General features: G+C 41.5%; 1 protein-coding gene and 1 non-coding gene across 6 annotated transcripts in view; both read right to left on the bottom strand.

The window, feature by feature from the left end:
• Positions 1-21,752, bottom strand: part of abr (ABR activator of RhoGEF and GTPase) — a 115,389-nt gene that overhangs the window by 6,541 nt on the left and 87,096 nt on the right. The window contains exon 1 of one of the 5 annotated variants that reach the window (XM_020086199.2): positions 8,202-8,694. The exons of the other annotated variants lie outside the window; for them this stretch is intronic. Coding sequence (XP_019941758.1) covers positions 8,202-8,381 — 180 coding nt within the window. The 5' untranslated portion in view covers positions 8,382-8,694. Of the gene's footprint in view, positions 1-8,201; positions 8,695-21,752 lie in introns of those variants that run through there. 5 annotated transcript variants of the gene reach the window in all.
• trnav-cac (transfer RNA valine (anticodon CAC)) lies at positions 2,965-3,037 on the bottom strand. The gene has a single exon. It is a non-coding gene; the product is annotated as a tRNA-Val (tRNA).

The following is a 21,752-nucleotide window of genomic DNA, read 5'->3' as shown; positions in this document are numbered from 1 at the left end:
GACTCCATTTCCAACCTTTGACCCACATCACGGTCGAGCCATCGTGGGGGCGTGTGTGTCCAGGAATTGCAGCTTGACAACAACACAGTCACTAAGTCTACTATGGGAAAGAACGATGCCACTTATATTTCCCACATTGGCCCTCTGCAGTCCCTAGGGGGGTGCAACAGGGGCTCAATATTGGCTCAGACACTTGGCCTACTTCACCGCACACATTCTCAAAGTCTGGAACCTACATCCCATGATGCCCTCTGAGACATAATAGATGGCAGCTTCTTGTTGCTTTGCGTCTCGTGGAGTCTGTGCCCGCTGAGCTGAGGCCACAACAGCTAATGTCTTTTTTATAGGCTGTTTGAGCAGCCGCACTCCACAGTTATATCATTACAACCCCACATGGCGTTGAACTCGAGAAAATAATGATTGTTGGATGAGCACAGGGCCGGCACACTTCTCTTATTGTCAGCATTAGGCTGCAACCATTAAAACTTCTCACTGTGCATTTTTCATTACCTCATAAAAAGGCCATTTGGCATCGGTTTCACGCATTCCTATTATCGTTAGAGCTTGTTTTCCCAGCAGGGTTTGGGTTTGAGACGAGGGACAGGTAATCACCGCAATTGGGTCTTTACACAACTACTGCCAAGAAGAGAGGCAGGCAAAGATCCAGGACTCGGTGCTGACGCCTCCCGCAGCCGCTCAAAGTAGACTCACTGAAAAAACCTCAAACTGATCCTTCCACTTATTTCCTCTTTACTACCCTCCGTTAATCTAGAAACAAAAAAACTCATTAAAAATGAATGTACTCCGATAGGGTTGTAAAAACAAAAAGGATCATTGACAGGCAGTGGTTACACTCACTGACCCATCTCAAATCTGAATCCTCAACTAGGCTAAACATTTTTCTTTTATTAAAAAATTCTGAGGCACTTGGCCCATTTCCCATCCGCTGTCTTTCCTGGGAAACGAGCCGGTTTAAAGGGATGACTGCAAACAGCTTGGCTGAGGAGGCCTGCAGGAAGTGAACTATTTTATATCATATAGTATATTGAATGACAAGAAACAGCAGGTAACTGAACGACTGGAGAGAGAAAGGTACAGTGGTTCCAGTGGAGAGTCATTTTTGATGCAGCCTAGAAACCAGATACAGTGATAATGTTGATGTTCATCCAAATCTGACAGTGGTGGACATTACATTAATGGTGTTTTTAATAAAATAAGAGACACTGCCAGGAATATAGTTCAATTCATTATTTATAGATGATTTACTGTATTTTAAGGTGGTTTTAGCCCTTTTTATAGACCCAGTTTAGTCAGGTCAGTTTTTTTTAATGGAATATTTCATCTGACGAAAATAGACTCAATGTGCATCAAGAAAAAAAGTTAAGATACGCAACAAATACATGAAATGACTAAACATTAGATGAAAAAATATATGAAATAAGAGTATATTTAAAATAAAAATATGTAAACAATAAATATGTGAAAATAAAGTAGAAAATTACATGAAATATTAAAGTAGAAAAAGGGACCAACAAAATTATAAAAGGGAATGTAAAAGGAAAGTGACAAAACTATTGACTGAGCAATACATACAATAAAATAGAGGGGCTACTCTTTAACTACAAAGCAATTAAAAGCTTGTGAATATTTTGTTTTTAGACTGGTTTTAATAGAGGAAAGTGTTGTAGCAAGCCTTAGTTCAAGAGGTAGAGAAAAAGAGTGGTTCCATAATGACTGATTAACCTCACTTCAGTCTCGTTTCACCTCTGTCTGGACAGATGAGAATTCTGAAGTCTAGAAAAAGATTCCAGTCAGAAACTGTTTTGTGTTTTGTGTTTCAACTTTTTTTAGAGACATCCTCAGGCTAATATAGTTCAGATGAGGATGGCATCACTGTGGTGTCAAAGCTCTGTTTGTAGGAGAGTAGTGAAAAGTATCTCGGACGCATGCAAAGCAGAGCGCAGCCTGAAGCTAATAATGACGTACTTTGAATGTAGCCGACTGTTACATTCACTCATTTGTGCCTTAAACCACATACAAAACGATTTGTAGCCATTCCAATTGTGGCACACAGCTGTAGCCTTTTCCTTTTATAGGACACAATAAACCCATTTGTGCATCTATAACAGACAGACACACTCAGTACATACTCATGCCATCTTTCCTCTCTGCGTTGAAGCATTTGAAATAAGTGCGACAGGCGGCATGTGGCAGCCGCTTGTATCCCCTAAAGAAATAGACGGTTGACTTCAGTATCTGTTCCAGCCTCTGATTGGACTTTCTGTCAGTCGAGCACAGGCACAAATATCTTCACTGAGAGTTTCAACTTCAGAAGCAGACAGCTGCCCTGGCTGCTCCACAGACTAATATAAGAGGCTGTTTCACTTCCTCATGCTCTTTCTTTGATACAGACAATGCAGGTAAACCGCAAATACAGCAAGAGGAACTTACAGAGGAACAATCACTTAAAGTTGGTAACCCTACTCTTTGGTTTGTTTGTCAGCAAGATTACACAATGACTGCAGGAAGGATTTCCACAAACCTTGGTGGAAAGATGTGGGACGATTCAGAGGAGAATGCATCAAATATTGGCACCCTCTGGATCAGGAGAAGGATCCAGATTCATTTTTTAAATCACTTTCTGTAATATTGTGAGATACGGTGTTTTTCATGGATTTTGATGAATCTCTCATATTAAGGGAACTGATATCTGTGAGTTTGTGAAATTTGTTGCAACTTTATTAAATTTAAAGCTTCAGTATATAGAATGTAGTGACATCTAGTGGTAATGTTGCATGTTGCAGCTGAATACCCCTCTCCTCACCCTCCGTACAATGAAGTTGATTTCACACTCGTGAGAACATCACTAGGATTATTTTGTATTGAACTTCTACCAATTGATCCCTTTCAACCATATCTTACTGGACCTTTAAGGGGCTATATATATGAAAGATCAATAAATACTGTTCCTGCCCAGTTTCGAACTGAGGACCTTTCGCGTGTGAGGCGAACGTGATAACCACTACACTACAGGAACTGGCTGATACTGAACTCTGCCTTCTCCAGTTGGAGGTGAGCCACACTGCTGCGGTCATCATGAGACTGACAGCAACAACAGTCTGACACAGAGGGCCAGTCAGAGGTCTGCACCCCTCTGGGGCTATTTACATTCCCCCCCCACATCACACTGGAGATGTGCTTCTTCACATGCAACGCTACAACAGGAGAAAAAAAAAAAAGGCAGGCTCCTGCAGCCATTGAACAAACCCTGCATAAGGTCTGATATGCTAAAACATGGTCTGTGGCAGGATCTTCCATTAGAATACTTTGCATGAAAGCTTTCTTAACTGGCAAACGAAAAACTTTTAAAAGGAGTTTTAAAGTTATTTATGAAATGATTGACACAGTATTGTTCGGTAAAAGATATATTTCAAAAAAGAAAAAAGTGAATGTAAATGATCAGAGTGAATATGAGAAGAGTCTGTAGAAATGAGGGCTGGTTTATGTAGATCTAAAACAATATGAGTATGCATGTTCTAAAGCAGCAGGAGACATTATGTTAAACAATAACTGAAATGATGTGTAGAGCCTTTAATAATAAAATCCCCACACACTTAATTAGCCCACTGCTGCTGTGCAGAGTTAACACATGCTGGGGACAATATTCAAAACACAACTTGATCTTCTGATATGCTAAATTAATGAATTTCTGTTTAATTTGTCCTCTGTGTTTCATGGCAGTTTCCCTCCGTTGCTCCCCAGCTGATTAAATATTCATTCTGCTGCAGAAAGCTTTTTATTAGCGCTTTAATTAGAACGCAGCTCAAACTGCACGGCTCCTCGACTCCAGCAGGATTACAGGAATTGTTTGTGCAGTGATTGAGTCTTATTTTTTTTCCATTCCTTGCTAACACATCACACTGCAGTGTAATTTGCCTCGAATACAGGCACATCACTATTTTTAGACTCATGAACCACTTAAGCACAATGTTTATGTGTGCATCAGTGAGAACATCTAAACTCAACAGCTGCTGATGTCACTGTGGCCATGTGAGGCCTATTTGACTCAGTTGCCATGTTGCCTCGTCTGCCGACTTCCGCGTGCGATCCAATCGGCGCAGGTTTTCGGCCGGCAGAGGGCTGCGATTCGCAGATAAGCCTTTCAACTCTCAGGCGGTGTGTGTGGCAGGGCGTGTAAACAGCAACACACAGGATTCATAGTACACTTATGCAACACAACCCTGCCTGCAGCCTGGGTGAGTAAGAGCACTGATGTGGAAGGAATTGTGAGTTATCCTACGCTTAAGAATAGAAAAGGAGGGGAAAAGCTCTTGAATGCGCTGGATTTGAGTTGAACACTTGCACTTACTGCATTCAATGGTGCTTTCAAGCAACATTTTCCCCTGTCTAATGCACTCTACTCCCATATGCTTCAGTGGAAATGTTCAACTCTTATTGAAGGCCCTAAAACTTTCAATCTACTTATTATAGCCACATATCTGTATGTATGTTAAACACTTATCTCAAGAATCATTCATCTTGATGGCTTCACACTTGTGTTTTGGCATGTGTTTTACAAGGGCCAAAAAAGTATGATGTCAAATTTGGTGCAATTTGGACACATGCTAATATTAGTAGAATTTGAATAATAAGGTGGCCTGCGCTCTGTGGCAGCGGCATTTAGGACTCATCAACGTAAGTGATGTTGACGATCGACGTGTTCAGAACCGCAGCAACAATCGATTCTCCAACTTTTCAAGTGAACAGCTCTATGAGCAGCAGCAGTGGAAAGCTTCAACATTCTGAGGACTGAGTCCAAATGTAGGTCTTTACTTGTTGCGGCAAGTCACTGCTTCAGCTGTGATGTAAAATTTAAGCTTTCTCAGGACTTTTGGAAAAATGGCACTTCTTCCTTGTTTTGTTCTTTTAGTGTTGGGGAAAGTTTCAGAAAACAGCTGTAAACTGTTTGTGATAAATCTTCAACCTCCCTCAGATCTTGTGGTAACTCTGAGTCATCATCTTCATGTAAAACTATGACAACTTTCCTATTATTAAATGGGCCCAGACGGTTGTTAAAGCATGTTAACAACATACCAGAAACTCACATCTCCCAACTCTCGAAGCCTAATTAGATGATAAATGCCTTGTTGTCACCCCACTGAGATTAAAGCCCCCCCTGCACATGGTCGGCTGTATGACCAGAACCGAGGGGGTCATTGTGGGTACCAACCTGAGAATGCTTTACTGACCTGCTGCGTCTCTCCTGGAGCTCATTAACCAATGGCAGAGCCCGCACACTGGGGATGGATTGGGGCCAATAAAAGGCTGTGCCCTCCGGTGGGGACAGACGGAGATTTATGTGGCCTATATAAAAGGGCTATTATGGGACTGCCTGGCATTTAAGGCACACAGGAAGGATGAAACCCTAATATCTCCTCTGCACTAATCAACATGCTCAAATGGGAGAGCATAATTTCATATCTGGGTTAAAATGCAGCGGGGGTGAGAAGTAGAGTGAGCGAGCGAAGAGAGCGGATGATAATGGTTGGATCTGATTCTCTTCCACCGCTAAGCTGGCACGACAGCTCCATTGTTCTGCCCACTAAGCTGGCTGAAAAGTCCACAAAGAAAATAAAAACAAAAACGTGCCCGGCAGGCAGGTCACCAGCCACAGAAACAGCTAAACATGATGTTATACACACGACAACCCACTAACCGCTTGATCATCAATGTGTTTTTTCACTGGGACACACACACAATGTCTGGTTAGAGGCCAATTAGTGTTCCGTTGCCAGCCCAGCATCTCATCAGATTGTGTCTTAATTAAGGCACCGCTTTAGGCTGAGGGGGTGAGGATCTCGACATTGTGCTTCCATACCGCCATGCATCCGCTAAGATCCACATTCGTACAAATATTATGATGCATACCACAGATGTTCACAAACAGAAGAAATATGTCCTGTGGTCTGTGGGAATTCTTTGTAAATAATTCTCTTCCTCCTCAGAGTATCTGAATGTTTTAGAAAGTGACAGTCAGTATTTTCTTTCACGTTTCTACGTTTTACCAAGTTATATACAGAATAAATCAGGAATTTCTGATTTCCAGTTGAAGATAAGTGATTTAATCTATAAAATTATAGATGAGAGAAAAATATTTATATATTTTTTTTTTAAATTTATTTTGGACTTCAGATTTTAAAGCTTCCAGTTGCTTTTTGAACACTCAGGCCCACTGACATGTTCCTGTTTCAGATGAGTTAACATTGCATTCACTGCCACTGTGTAGAGGAAGAAATGCAGGGATGGGGGTGGGCGCACTGTAGGAAAGCTGATCAAAAGGAAAAGATTGCAAAACAAGTTTACTCATAAAACCTGGCATCCAACGCTTCATTCAAAATGAATGAATGAACAGAGCAGTTTGGGTGAGAGGGGATTTCTGCACAGGGTGGATTGGCTGGGAGGCAGGATCACATGCTGTCAACTAAATATAACGCTGCCAAATTTAGATGAAAATGAAATAAAGAAATGTACTTAAAGTCACATTCTTTGACATTAAGACAGAGATTTGTGTACAGGGGAAAGAATGATCAATACAGGACCTGCAGGTCAATGCATTTAAGTCTGGGTTTAGAATGTAATTCCCATTTTGATCCCCTTCACTATAAACAGGGGTCAGCCTTTCTCTGGCCTGTTGAATAATGGAAAGCACTGAAGGAAAGGTCATGAAAACAGTTCATACTACAGCCCAAAACTCTGCTGACGCACTTGTGAAGAAGATGAGGAGGACTGGTAAAAATAAATGTGCAAACATGCAGTGAAACAAACAAAGAGAAATTCATCTAGGGCTTATATCTTGGCACATTAGTCATAGTTTTAGCTGTGTGTGCAGATCTATGCATAGAACTAGAACAGGCTCACGTGCTGCCTCTCCATTTTCCATACACAAAGAGCATCTGGAGAAAAAGAAAATGTTCCCTTTTCCTCCACCCATGCATGAGTCACAATCCCAGACCTGCATTAAAATATGCGGTGCCACACTTGTGTTTGTGTGTGCATATGTGTGTGTGTGTCTTTGGTTAACAGATTCGTCAACACAAGGGTCATTCAGTCCAACCTGAAAATATTTACCAAATGACAATAATAACCTCAGTCCTGTAATTGCACGTGAGGCGATTGCTTGTTTTCCATCATATTTTTTGCAAATTTTGAAATCAAGCAGACACGATGAACTGCCAATAGTTTCTTGAGTAACAAAACGCTGTTGGGAAACTTAACATATTTTGATAAATACTGTAAAAAAGGTTGAACAGCATGGCAGCATTAGAAAAAAAACACACAGAATATGGTTCCAGGAGCTCTGCGGATAGTGTGACAGTTAATTATTGGAGGCAGAAAAAAATATCTGAGTTTAAAATGCCAAGGGGTATTAGATCAAATCTGCCAGGCAGAGACAGTACCTCAAATTAGCAGCAGAGGGAGCTGGGCTGATACTAAACTACAAGCTTTAACATTTATTGGGAAATAGCATGCAGTCATCACTAGTAGCTTTATATGAAGACCAAGACGGGTGGAGGTAGAGAGTGACAGGAATGGTAATAGGGAGGAGGAAGTTATCATTTCAGCGGCTTCTACAGTGTTGACAATTCTTTCCACCTATCGCAATTATAGTCTAGTATCCAGGGAATGAATTAGCCTTGGTCTCTGGTTTTCTATCACATCATTAACATCAGAGTGTTCTGAAACATCTTATTTTGATTGATTGATTGTTGGATGAAATAAGCTATAAATGAAATATATTAAACATCAGATAGACATATAATATAACTCATTTCAGAAAATCTAAGTAAAATGCCATAAATTACATTTCTAGAGTAAATATAATATAATATATATAAATAGTATTTAGCACGCATTGTGGTGGATGTCACTGTGGGTCAGAGTTTAGCACTATCACTTTAATAGTCCCCTAAGATAAGAACAACAGTCAACTCTGTGCTGAAAGAAAGACACGCGGAGACAGAGTGCACACATGGAGAGGGACAGACTGAACATAAAAGAGACACATAGCGAACAGATGGAAGTGACACAGTGATGAATAGGAAAGAACAAATGCGAGTGAATGGGGAGATAAAAGAGAAGAGGAAACACAGCTTGTGTATGTGTGTGACATGTGTGCGTGTGTGCATATGTCAGCCAGAGACCTTTTGTCTGAGGAGCTTGCTGCGGACGCGGCCCCATAGCTTGGCCCCGGTGTTGGTGTGCCTCTTGAGCACAGGGGTCTGCGGCTGGCTGGACAGATTGTGCTGGTTCTGGTCCACGCAGCAGTGCTGCTCCAGACGCTCGCACACCGAGTTCAAATTTACATCCAGGATCTCCGTCATCCCAAAGCCTCTTGGTTTCCCCCCTCCCACCAAAACACAGGTGGAGGAAGTGGGCTGGATCTCCACGTTAACCTCTTACAGATCAGCGGACCAGGTGATGCTGGTGGAGAGACACTCCAGGAATTCACCAACAACAACAAAAAAGGCTCCCAAAGACGATCACTCACTTCAAAAGAGGAGAGAATGATGGAAGGGAGGAGGACAAGATGCTGCCATGGTTTCCTTGATAAGCCTGATAATAATTCCACATTGGTGCCTCTCTATCTGTGAGCTCACTCCACATTCAGCTGCCAACATCTCCTCACTGTGCAAATCTGACTTCCACAACACAGATACAGAGCGCTGGAGCGAGGCAGAGAGAGAGGGAGGGAGAGAGAGAGAGAGAGAGAGAAAGGAGGGAGGGAGCTCAGGGGAGTGAATGAGGTCCCGTTGTCACTGAGCAGCCCCCACTCCTTCAGATGTTGATGGACACACCTCCAAAGAAAGGAGGGAGGGATGGTGGGAGTAATAAACAGTCAATGAGAAGAGGCGAGGGGACAGAGAGAGGGAGAGTGAAGGAGGGAGGAAAGAAGGACGACTGCTTAACGCCAGTCTGTTTTTAGTTTTTTTTTCTTCTTCAGTGCTTTGACCCCTTGTCAACCTTTCCCAGAGCTGGTCAGTACACTCAGGAAGTGAGCTGAGGGAGGAATGTGATGAAGAGGAAACAGACTGTGAAGGTGTGAAACTATAAAGTGGGGGGGGTATTGATTGAGAAATATGAACAGCAGAGACATTTTCGAATGGATTAAAAATCTAATAAGCTTTAAAAGCTTCCACGTGGTCATGTCCCACCAACATGAGACAGAGGCCACATTTTTCCTTTTCTTTCCACCGTCTTCTTCCTGTCTATGTTGTTTTTTTCTTTCACCACAATCCCCTTCTTAATTTCTATTTTCCACTCACTGTGTGTGCGTGCATTCTTCCACTACAATGCCTAACCCGAGTCTGTTGACATTGGAAAGTCACTCAAAGACACCCACAACGCACAGGCGCTCGCATCTCCTGGGAGACGCGCAGAGCGAATCACCATCTTTATTAAACAGGACAGCCCGAGCCGGGTGCTCTTAAAAAGGCGTATTCCTCTGTAAAAAAATGGGATCGATCGGAGGAAGGGGGAGCCAGCGTTTGCCTGTCAAACTCCATCTCCATCCACCTTGTCCCATCTCATTTGAATTAGAGCAGAGGGGGGAAACGTTCTGCTGGGGAAAGGTTACAGACACCAGGCTGCATTTTAAAGAGCAGTAAGACGGAACAGTGATTCATGAAGGGTTCAGATAAGGAGAGGAGCATTTTACACAGAAATGTAAAACAATCAGATTTAACTACAGAGGGAACATTTTTCAGCTTTAAATGATTGATCTTTATATATTAATATTTGTCCATTATAAATCTCCTCCACTAGTTATCGAGTTACCACAGCAGTTATCTGCAGAGGATGTGAATCTACTTCCACATCTCTAATTCCACAAACGTCTGTCTAAATGTGGAACACACATCTCGAGAACCTTTCGTCTTATCGGCTTCACACACGGCGTGTGTATTGTTAAGGGTCTGAGGGAGTGCAGTGTCGAATAAGATACGATTAAGGCACACGATATGTCCATTGGGGAGGGGCAGTGTGCCTTCAATCCATGTTTAACATGCCTTCTTCTACATCAGCGATCGGCAACTGGGTCAAACTGCAGGTCAAAACTGCCACCAGATAATTTTAATAATTTTATTATTTGTATTTGACCATATCAGACTGATACAGACATTCAGACGTACTGATCTTCATCATGGAAGCAACATTTATTTTGAAAAATGTTGAACTTGGGTCTGAAGTTTGTGTCGATTGCTTAATAGACCTCTGAAATAGTCAAAATGTATGAAAAAATAACAGCAGTTCAATAAATTATTCAAACTTATATAACTGCAGATAAACCAGGTAGGATGAACCCAAACTCCTTTTTAACTTCTCTCTGCACTGAAGACTGTTTATAGAAACTTTGCACACAACGTTCAACAACAAATAATACAAAATATATATTGTAGCACTGTTTGAGGAGGACTCACTGATGACGAGGAGTAATTCTGAAGATAGCTTCTGACCATTAACACAGGACAATAGAACAGCCCAGTCCAAACAGGCAGGTTTATAACTGGTACTGCACTATTCTTAATTTTGTGTCAGCTCTGAGCTTAACCAACAAACTGATCATGTCATCATGAGGCATCTCAGCAGACAGTTGATACCACAGTCTAAAAACACATTGGTTAGCGTGTGTTGTGTGGCCACGATAAAGCAGCCAACAGGAAAGCCTGTTTGTCTGACTTTTAGTGACCGACAGCGTAGGATACCAGGGGTGGGTGGGGTGGGCTGATATGGAGAAGACCTCAGCCAACCCTCGCCACAGAGTATTTTTAACTGCCAGGCTTCGTAACTATGAGATATGCACACTTCATGCGTCACATCTTGGAAAGAATGTCTGGGAAAACCATGTTTTGAAAATTGGGGGAAGAAAAAGAAAAACCCACAGGGAAATGGAAGATATTTTTGGGTAAGATGAGAGAGAAGGGGCAAACAGAAATAGACGAGTGTTTTAACTGTGTATATGTTAAGAGTTATATATGTGTTTCAGTCAGTCTTGATGTAAGACAGGTCTGTAACCACAGCATCCATCAAAGAGATGAACACAGGCAGAAAAAGTCAATCATAATCATCTTCATTGCCTGGAATTGACCTGAATCAGTCAATGTATGTTTGATGGAGATGCACTAATCCAACTTTTTCTCCTCTGTACCCAAACTCAGTGCATATGTCAGTCTGAGACCTGTGCTGTATTTTCACCCCAAAAGTTAGAAACTGTATAACTCAATGTGTGGATTTATCTCGCCATCTAACTGTTGAGAGAAGAAAAAAACTATTCTTTGTCTCAGAACGAAGAAATTAAAAAGGATAAGTGACTAGAATGGCACTCAGTAGTCCACACTTTAAAAAACGCCCCGACTCTCAATGAAAGTGACAAAAAAAATCCAGATCCGGACATATTTAACAAAATTCCATGGGTTCTTTCATGATGCACATCGCATTCTTCCACCGAGATTCATGGTAATCTGTCCAGTAGTTCTTGCTTTATTACTGCTAATTTAAAGAGAGACAGCAGAACCATACAAAAACATAACCTCCTTGGTGGAGGTAATAAAATGTAATAAACTCAGGGGGTTTGTTCATGCGATCTGTCTTGGTTTTGTAAAACAAGTAGCTTGTGGTTGCTAGTCTTATCTAATCTCAGCTAAAGTTAGGTCAGTGTTGCTGTGTAACTGACAATATACTAGTATGTATGATCTTCTGTTTTAATCCTACACTTACTCTATGTATGTATCTTAGTGTTTACCAATAAATCATAATGTTCACTTGTGACCACAATGGTTTCTGCTGAGCAAACATTACATCGTCTCACTTTATGGCTGATGCCTCTACCCTCTTTACAGTCATGCAGGGCCCTAATTTTAACATTGCTCTGTAGATGCATTCAAATGTTTTTGGCTGCTGGTTTTATCTTTAACTGTCAAGAAAAGCCTCTAGGTCTAAAGATAGTGACAGAGGAGCAGCTCCCAAAACAGAAACGGATAACAGACAGTTTATGTTATATTCCAGGAGTATGTCGTGTTATCGTCTTCTCAAACACCACTGTTTTCCCATGACACTTCCTATGACTGCTTTTCTTCATCTATAATAAAATCCCAATAATGAAATTGATCACCTGTGATTATCCAGGTAGACTCAATTCCTAAAAACCCAGTTTCACAGATCACAGTTATTTCTTAGAGTAGCAGCCGCTCCCAGGCGTCTTTATGAGCGGGTCAACCAGACTCCAAGACTTCACAACGAATCACATCGACAAAATCATGGAGCGAGCACACACGCATGTATGCACTCCCCTGACGGAACACAAACACATTCTGTACATTCATATACCCTGTGCTCCGCTTTCTCTAGTGTTGGCTCATAACTTTTTCATGGCGTAAAAACCATCATGCCCATACATTGACTGTACATGCAGACATGTTAACCCAGAATACTGTGGGTTCACTTCACACAGCTCCGCATATTAAAATAGCCCTCGCAGTTCTGCAGACAGACCGCCGCAGCTCACCAAAACCAAAATTTACTCCATATGTGAGATCAAAATGGAAAATAATAACAGGAGAGTAATGCATCACAATAATGTTTGTCTAAATCTTGTTGGTAGCAAAGTATTTCAGCTCCCTGGTTTCACTGTGCGTAAGAGGAGTGGAATAACAGCCCCTTGCTCTCCTAAAAGGCCCTGGCATAGTTAAAAATATACCGTAGAGATAAATTAACTGTATGAGAGGATGAACTGTGTGGGGCCTTGAGCCTGGGAGACATGGGAATGATAAAAAAAAGAGGAAGATGCAAGAGGGGGAGGAGGAGGAGGGCATTCAACAGGGAGATAAGATTAAGTTCTTGTGGGAATGGGAAACTACATGAAAGAGGAGAGGGTAATTAGCAAAGGTGGAAATCCTTGCGATGAACAGCTTTGGGGCTAAGCACTTTTTTCTGTTGTGTTAAAGTGGCTGGGTTAGAGTTTTTTAATTCTTCTGTTTTTCTGCCATCAGTACAAAGACCTCCGCAGGTCCACAGAACATCTTATTTAGTTATTGAAGGTCAATTTACAGAAATTTTCTCTGAAAATGGGGTCAAATTTAATGTTAATATGCAGATAAATCACTAAAAGGTGAGTGAACAGATGGCTCAGGTCTGAGTGCCTATGATCTGACATTAGGACCGGTCCTGGCTCTTAATTATAGATGGGCTGGGTGGCACAGCCCCTCGTAAAGCTGCTCCATCTGACCAGACTGAGGGGGGAAGGGAGCGTTGAACGAGGTCCTGGTTTTTTACTCCAAACTCCATGAGGGAGAGAGAGCGCGGCTGCTCCCTGAAAAGCAGCATGATTCTGTTGATTCTGCGGTTCTCTGGCCTCGGCTCCTGCAGGCTTCAGCACTACTCTGCCAATCACAGAGACCTTCGAGAGGCCAGAGATAAATTAATGATCAATTTAACGACCACGGCGCTCTGACATGAATATGGAGCAGCTCGGAATCCATAGCTGGTTATTGAACATGGGATGGTCCAGACGCTCATGTAATGAAGTCAGTCGACAGTCAGTTTGTCGTGCGACTGTGTTTTACTTTATAGTGCACATCATGTGAGCGTTATACAGCTGCTGAAGACATCTGCCTGTAAACGTTTTGTAGCCGACCTTCACTACATTCCCTCTTTGCATGAAACAAACCAAGTGTGTGATGTAACTTAGTCGTAAATGACATAGCTGGAATGTTTGACATGAACACGATCCTGTAACTACAACCGCAGATTTTTCAATAGGAAGCTGAACCATGTCTCTCCTCACAGGACGATTGTTCCAGGCTCAAGTCCACCTGGGGCCTCTCATTGTGGAGTCTGCATGTTCTATCCTGCCTGACCTATACAATATGGATGGATGGTGGTTCATTCCATTGTTTAAGGAATATTTTCATATTTTGGGAATAAACTTAAATAAATTAAAGCAATTTAGAGATGATGGTTGGTTGATATTTAGTTTTGCCAAAGAGGTTATGTTTTCGACTCCCTGTTTGTTGGTGGGTTTGTATTTTTGATTGTATATAAGCAACATTATGCAAAAACTATGGGACGGATTACCACGAAACTTGGTGTAATGTTGCACTATGCACCTGTGAAGCATCCATTAAGATTTTAGTGCTGAACTGGTGACTGATTTTGTTTTCACTTTCTTTAAACATTGTCAGCTAGGGCGTCAATCTGTTTTCCCATGTTAATATTCATGGATCTTGATATTTATTCGTTTGTGGACTTTGGTACAGATCCAAAATGAAAATCTGGATCTAGTGAATTTAAATGTGGTTTCGTAAGGGGACTGTTGGGCCTTGGCAGAGGTAGACGCTCTAATGAGTGCCACTCTGGTTGAGTTTTGGAGAGAGCCAGGCTGTTTCTCCGGTTTCCAGTCTTAATTCTAAGCTAAAATAAGCTAAGATATGGACATGAGATTGGTATTGATCATCTCATTTTATGAAACTTTCAGCAAATGAATAATCACTGTAAGTTATTGTACTATAAAATACTATAAGATAATGTATGACATAATAGATAATATGCATGTTTTGCAAAAACTTCAAACTGTCCTTTTAAAACTGAATATTTGGGGCATTTTACTATGAATTCACACAGCGAGCAGAAATAGAAGGAACAAATATGATGCCCACAATGCACTGCTTAATCTTGCTCTATATATTGACTCTCATGGTGAACACAGTTTGCTGTTGTGGCAGACTCGGGCTGCACAGTTTGATTCCACAGCTTTGAACTGCAGCTCCGACTCATGCTGCACATTCCCAACACATTTACATTCCTGTCCTCGGCTCTGCACTGTTCACACTGTAATTCCTCTGTGAGCACAGAGGTGATCAGTTGTGACTTGCATATCAAAAAAGGAAATGCATGAAAGGGAAGCGGCGTCAAGCTTATCTAACTTACTCGTCAAAAAAACCAAAGTGCTGCGTTTTCCTCATGTGCGCTCTCTGGGGCCTGTGAGTGACTGACATGATTGACTGAGTGACACTGATAGCTGCGAGCCATGTTGTGGACGTATAATTCAATCAGATTAAATTTGAAGGGTCTCTATAAGTATGTTTAAGGGATGACCCACTCCCCCACTTTGATCTTTGCAGCTGCCTTCTCTAAAGTTTAGGGCATAGGAAGAGGAAACAGTGTAAAGAAGGAGGTGTGTGTGTGTGTGTGTGTGTGTATGTGAGTGGGGGTGGGGGTGGGGGCATTTGAGAGAGGGTCCTTCAGGGTACAGTGTGAGTGCTAAAATGAGAGTGCTGAGGTGGGAGGGGGGTTTGGCAGAGTGGGAAATCACAGCCTCAGGGTGCTCCGCAGATTATTCCTGCTTCTCTTTCATCTGAGCCAATGGGGGGGGGCTTCCTTCGATAAAGCGCTCCATCATTTATTAAGCGCTTCAGAACAAAAGGTGGTGATGGAGATTGAGGGGGTTAAAAAAAAGACAAAGAGCTGGGAGGAGGTTACATTATCATTTATAGCTCCAGTCTGTTGTTGGGTGTGGTTGAGATGAGATGAGGCTCTGTATGTTTGCATCCTCTCAGCGATGGAGAGTGGGTGGAAAAACAAAGCATTCAGGATATGAAAAGCTATGAATAGTCTGATATTTGAAGCCTTAACATTTACTTGCAGGTAAATCTTGTTGCAACGGAGCAGAAAAACCTTTTTGATGTGTTTAACCGAGGTGTATTTTTGAGTCTAGCTGGAACAACTGGAGGCATACAAGGACAGAGCAGAGAGGTAAACTGAGCAAGAGCACACAAAGCTCACAAAGCTGTTGACAAGCAGAGTGATGCAAGAGCAAATGGTGAAGCAGCAACACTGCAGGTGCTGCACCAAAAACCATCCAAATATCCAGGTCATTGTCTGCATACAAGATGTTTATTACATCTTTATACTTCCACCTCATTTGCTATGACTGCTGATGCTCACTTGTGATTTATCCTGTCTAATTTACTTCCTCACTATGATTTGATTAATATTTAAATCACTCTGATGTCAACCCACAAAGATTAATGACATAGTTGATGCTCTTTATCTGTTAGCACTAAGTCAGCCTGATATCTGAAATGTAGCAGAGTTAATCTCTCTATGTGACACAATTACAGCTGAAAAAAAGCCTATAAGGCAAAACATTAGATTCAAATTAAATTCAAATGCTTCTTCCCTCGGCTGCAAGTGTATTTGTTCCATACACAACAGAAGCTTCTCTCTGGGGATAATTACAGCTCAACAACACCATGAACTTTCTTTAATTACATCTGATCCCACCCATCCCCAGCAAACACTGCAGCATACAATCTTAGTCAACATTCAACTTGGGGTTTGCTTTAAATAGAGGAAAAAAATAAACCTGCGCAATTTTAATTTTCAAAACCCCTAATACTGGTGGAAAAAGAATTAGGATTACTGAAGCTACTCAAACATTCATTTCATTTCATAAAACTACACACTGGTATTATCAAAATACATATTGGGTCTATTTTTGTGTTCTCCAGTAGCAAGAAGTGGCGGCATGTTTAACCATCACATTTCAGGTATTTCTGGAAAAAGCGCAGACAAGTTGCTGTCATACCTGGCATTAGTTTAATTTGTGTAAATAGGACAAACTCAAGAAGTCAGTCTTAGAGGTGACATGTTATTTACTGTAAACTAGTCGGCTGTGATTGCTGCAAATATAAACCACCCTGTCCTAAAGTCATGTGTGAACCCAGCCCACAGAAGTTGAGTCCTCTGCCAGACTGGGACACGGCTGCGTTACATCTGAAGCGAACAGTGTGACCCAGTTCCAGTGATGAAGAGAGTGCAGCCTCACAGGACGACAACGCCGCTGACCTGCTTGAATAATTCACTCTGAAGTGTAAACCCGTGGCTGACTGGACGCAGCCACCTGGAAGATTACACAGAGAGGAGGGAGACGGGACAATAACAGAGAGGAGGAGGAGGAGGTGGTGACAGGATGATCTTCAATGACGTGAAATTAGATAAGAAAGTATTATGCAACTGGAGGTTGCAGGGGGGAATCAAATTGGATTATTTAAAAGTTAGGACGATAGGCTATGATAATACACAGGTACTTCAACATTCAAACAGCCACAGGGCCAAAACCAACTCAGTGCTTCCAAAGTGAAAAATGAGACCTTTTCTAAAACATCCCACCATTATGAAGAGGAGGCTGAGATCTGATGCTAACACCTCAAACTTCATATAGAGAATTAACATCAGCAAGAAGTTACCAGGCAACCAGCGGAAACTTCGAAGATATCGATATAGCTAATAACTGTTTCCCTGATTTTCCCTGTCTTTATGCTAAGCTAATGCTACATCCATACTACTACATTTGTGTGGATAAAGATGTTTTTTGTTTGAAAATGGCATCCACACAAGTGTTTTGGCTCTGTATCCATACAGTGCATACCTCCACCAAGGCCCAACATCCCCTTAAATTCAATCAAGCTGCACCAAATTGTAAAAAACTCAAAGATATCAGGTCTCTCAATGTTCCAGTTTTTTCATCAAGATCCATGAATTATTCCCTTGTACTTAAATTTAAACATGAAAAAGTCTGTGGTAATCTGCCCAGCAGCGACAGTGATGAAAACATAACCTCCTTGGTGGATATAAGAGCTTGACATTGTCTTTTTCCAGTACGACCTGGTCAGCTATTCCTTTAATTAATTCACAGTAGCCTCCACACCCTCCAAGATCCTCCTCTCCGTCATCAATAATGAGCTAAGAAAAATCAGTGTCAGGTCAAAACCTCATTAGGAGGTGAAGAAGATGAGTCAATGTGTAAGTGGAAAATCAATTCATCAGTCAATGGAGGCTGCGGCAGCCTCGGCTCAAAACATGAACCCTGGTCACTGGGTTGTTATGATGACCGGTCTTTGTGTAACAGTGTTAGCAGAGCAGACAAACCACCTCAGGCTCAAGAGGAAGATCTGCATGACAGTAGGCAGAGATGCTAACAACCCAAACAACTCCTACACTCCTTCTTGATCTCACACAAACACCACATATCCCTCTCCTGGCTATTGTACAACACACATTATAAAATTCTAATTTGTGACTGTGTAATAGACTTTTGAGGTGCCCTCCCTCATAAACACCCACTCAGCTCTTTGAAAGCAGGAGCAGCATAGGGAACAGGTACATGCTCAGAGCCGGTGCGCCCCCGCCGGATCAGCACATTTAATACCTCTGCCAGGGACGCTTTTTTAAAAAGACTGCTCAGATGAATTCAGCATGACATGCCTGTTATGCAACAGCCTGCTTCAAGCGAGGAAACACACCAAGTGTACTCGTCATCTGAGAAACACTAAGAGCTGGAGAGAACTTTGTTGTTCTCAAAGTGATTCAAACAGTTGCATTCTTGTAGTTCACTTTATGGAATAATGTTAAATGGCAACTTTTAAATTGTGCCTTGAAAAAGTTTTCAAAAAAGTGTGAGTTGCTGTCAACGAAACACTGTTGCTGTGTTTTTTGTAACTACAAAGCAAATTCAAGGTTTGAATATCTTGTGCATTCACGTCTTCCTTGGAAAGTCCAATTGTGACATCGTTGCTCCTACATCTTTGTGTTCATGTGCTTTGAAGTCGGATTGAAAACTGTATTTGTGTGTTTAGAACGTTTAAACCCCCTGACACCTGTTCCTAATATTAGTATAATAACAAAGTGCAAAAAAAAGATCAGGTGTGACAGGCATATAGAATATTTAAAAGTTATGCATATCAATCACACAATCATCTGATTTTGCATTTTTCATTTGTTTATAGGTGGCGTCAGCAGTTTCGCAACTCGTGAAACAAGATTTTTTGTTTTTCAGCCGACTTGATGTGGCTTTCATGTGAATTTTCCCGAAACAGGAACTAATTTTTCCAATTATTTTGCCACCACATGAATGGACCATAAGCACAGGTTTAACATTCCCTAACAATCTTTTGTGATGTGTGAAGAGGTGCAGTAGATCAAGCTGAAATGCTTCTTTGATCACTGACATGTTACACACAGTGTCAGCCTCGCTCTGCAGCACCCACACTGGGTTTGATGAGGCTGTAAACACCAGATAACCGCACTGGCAATGATCTCATCTTTTACACAGCTGACAAGTTCAAAACATCCATGTGAGATGTCTTGAGGGACTTGAGAAACATTTCCTCCGGATTAAAACAATTACATCATCAGAGGCAAAAAAGGGGCCCGATGCCAAGGGTCTCAGGTCAGAAATTTAAGAAGCCAATAACAAGATCGTTATGTGTTTGCATAACTTTAACTCATTACATCATATGTCTATATGCCAAGTGAGGAATGCTTTGCTTAATTAGTGAAGATTAACTCCTGTCATGGTGGCCAACTGTCAGCTACAAATCTGCAAAGCTGGACTGGAGAATGATCTGCGATGATTCTCACTATAAAAACATTGATAACACACAACCTGATTTATTGAAGCTTGAGTTTTGGATTGGAAGGGAGATGTAAAGCATTTTTGATACTGCATGAATTGCAATGACATTACTACACCACATCCGTCTTAGTCTGCAGGAAAAAGTTATCACACTCATGAGGTCTAGTTAGAGCCGCATGTCCGGGATCCGTCTATGGTCTGAATATGAAAGTGAACAACATGTCCTCGCCAGAGTGGTTGTTTTTCACATTGTCAGAGGATGACACCACGATTGCTATTTTCAATACATTTTCAGCAAGGATTCAAATTCTTTAGGCATTTGAAAACTGCAAGAAGTTTGCTAGTGAAGAGGAAAAGGCTAAAGCATTCAACTACAAAATGTCAGTAATAACCAACATTTTTCCATGGTGGAAGACCGAGGGGTTGTACCAGCTACAAACGACAGCATACCAACAGGGTGACATAAGTTTTACCAAGGACATATAGGCCTCTGACGTTAGTCCAGTGAATACTAGTTTGACAGCTCAGTGGCTGGATGAGGCTTTAACATGTGAAAGGCATTACTGCATGCACATAGATGCACTAGTTCACATACAATGACAGCGATATTACCAGTTTTTGGTATCAATAATGGCCATGAGAAGCAGGTGATTAGTTATCAGCATTGGTTTAAACAGATCTATATCGTTCATCCCTAAAAATACATAATTACATGAAAGCTTGAGTGATTACACCAGCTAGGGTTCATAAAGTCTGTACAGTCCGAACAGGAAACAGGCAGTCTCCCTCCCCTGGGACAGGAAGTCATAAAGCAGGATCAAACAACAGGCACTGCTCATGGTCCTGCCGTATGAAAAGCACAGTGTCATGGGAAGTAATAGACTCAACAACAACAACAACTTTGCAATCGCCATGAAGTTGAAGTCTGATCCTTTGAAAGTAGCTGAAAGTAGATTCTGTACATGAAGCTGAAATGTTCCTCGTGATCAGTCAGTTTCTTCTACATTTACAATAAACACTGAGAATTCACACTCAGAGAAGAGGAGCGGAAGGAAAATGGAAAGGTCACAAGGACTTGCTGAAATGTGACAAGAGGGAAAGCAAACACAAGCACGGAGGGTTGAGCCATGACCTGAATCTACTGAGTCAAATACCTTATGAGTAGAAAGACTTAGAATTGTCTATCTTAAACAGTTACCATAACAAATATATAGATTTTTACCAGAAAAAACATTGAGCTGACTGAAAGCAAAAAAGTATCCTCTCGATTCTGCAACATAAAACTGGATTCCTGCACGCACTTTTTTTATTTGCTTCAGACCAACTGTTCTTTTTTGGTTTGGTAGAAATCTGGACCTCATCTTTACCAATGTACATCAGGCTCTTGCTTACAGATGGGTTAAAGGGAACTGGCTAAAAGCCCTATTTTAAGGACCTTGCAATATGTCCCTACAAGCCTGAGAAGAAGAGGAACACTATTAATAAGTGCATTCTCCTCAGCCTGCAGTTTTCATGTCCACTCCTTTTTCTCACTGTCTAGGAGGCAAATTCAGTATGCATGTTTGTGGTTGGGAGCTGTTCTCCCTCGACTCACCCGTGGATCACTAAAGGAGCTGAGCAGATGCCTCTGCAACACAAAAAGTGCATGCAGCAACCCAAAAATAACAGCTGCAGTACCTCAAGCTACTGATTAAGAGTCAGCTACTGTTGCACTCTCATGTGGTGTAGAGGAATAAAAAGGTATTATCTGGAGATATGTGAAACTGAATAGCTCAGAAACTGTAAATTACAAACACTTCCCTTAAAATCGGGCTTGTACATCTTCTTAAGCATAGCACTGTTAGGGCTTCCAGTCACTGACAGGGGCAGTGAGGAGAGCTGTTGGGGCTTTCGGGAGCCAGCATATAAAAAAAGATCTGACAGCTTATTGAGGCATATACACAGACACAGGATATAGATACTTCAACAAAAATTGTGGGGTTCAAGGACAAGGAGCACCCTGAGAATTATTACACACACTTATCCAAAGACACACACACACAAACACAGTTCTTGACAGACACCAGTGTTGAGGCTCATCTTTCATAAACTATTGGAATTTTCAAGAGGGATGTCAAAACACAATAAAACAGACATCGCACAGAAAAAAGGGATAGTAACAGTGTGCGCCCACTTTCACAATGGCTCGATTCCAGATGTAAATTTCTCATGAATTTTCTCCATTGACGTTTTTAGTAAAATCCTTATAAACAGAGTTTAAAGCCTGGGATCAGGTCGACCAGCT

This window comes from Paralichthys olivaceus, chromosome 15, assembly GCF_024713975.1.
Source record: "Paralichthys olivaceus isolate ysfri-2021 chromosome 15, ASM2471397v2, whole genome shotgun sequence".
Lineage (NCBI taxonomy): Eukaryota > Metazoa > Chordata > Actinopteri > Pleuronectiformes > Paralichthyidae > Paralichthys > Paralichthys olivaceus.
The sequence above is the reverse complement of the archived record's forward strand: the minus strand, read 5'-3'. Positions and strand labels throughout refer to the sequence as shown.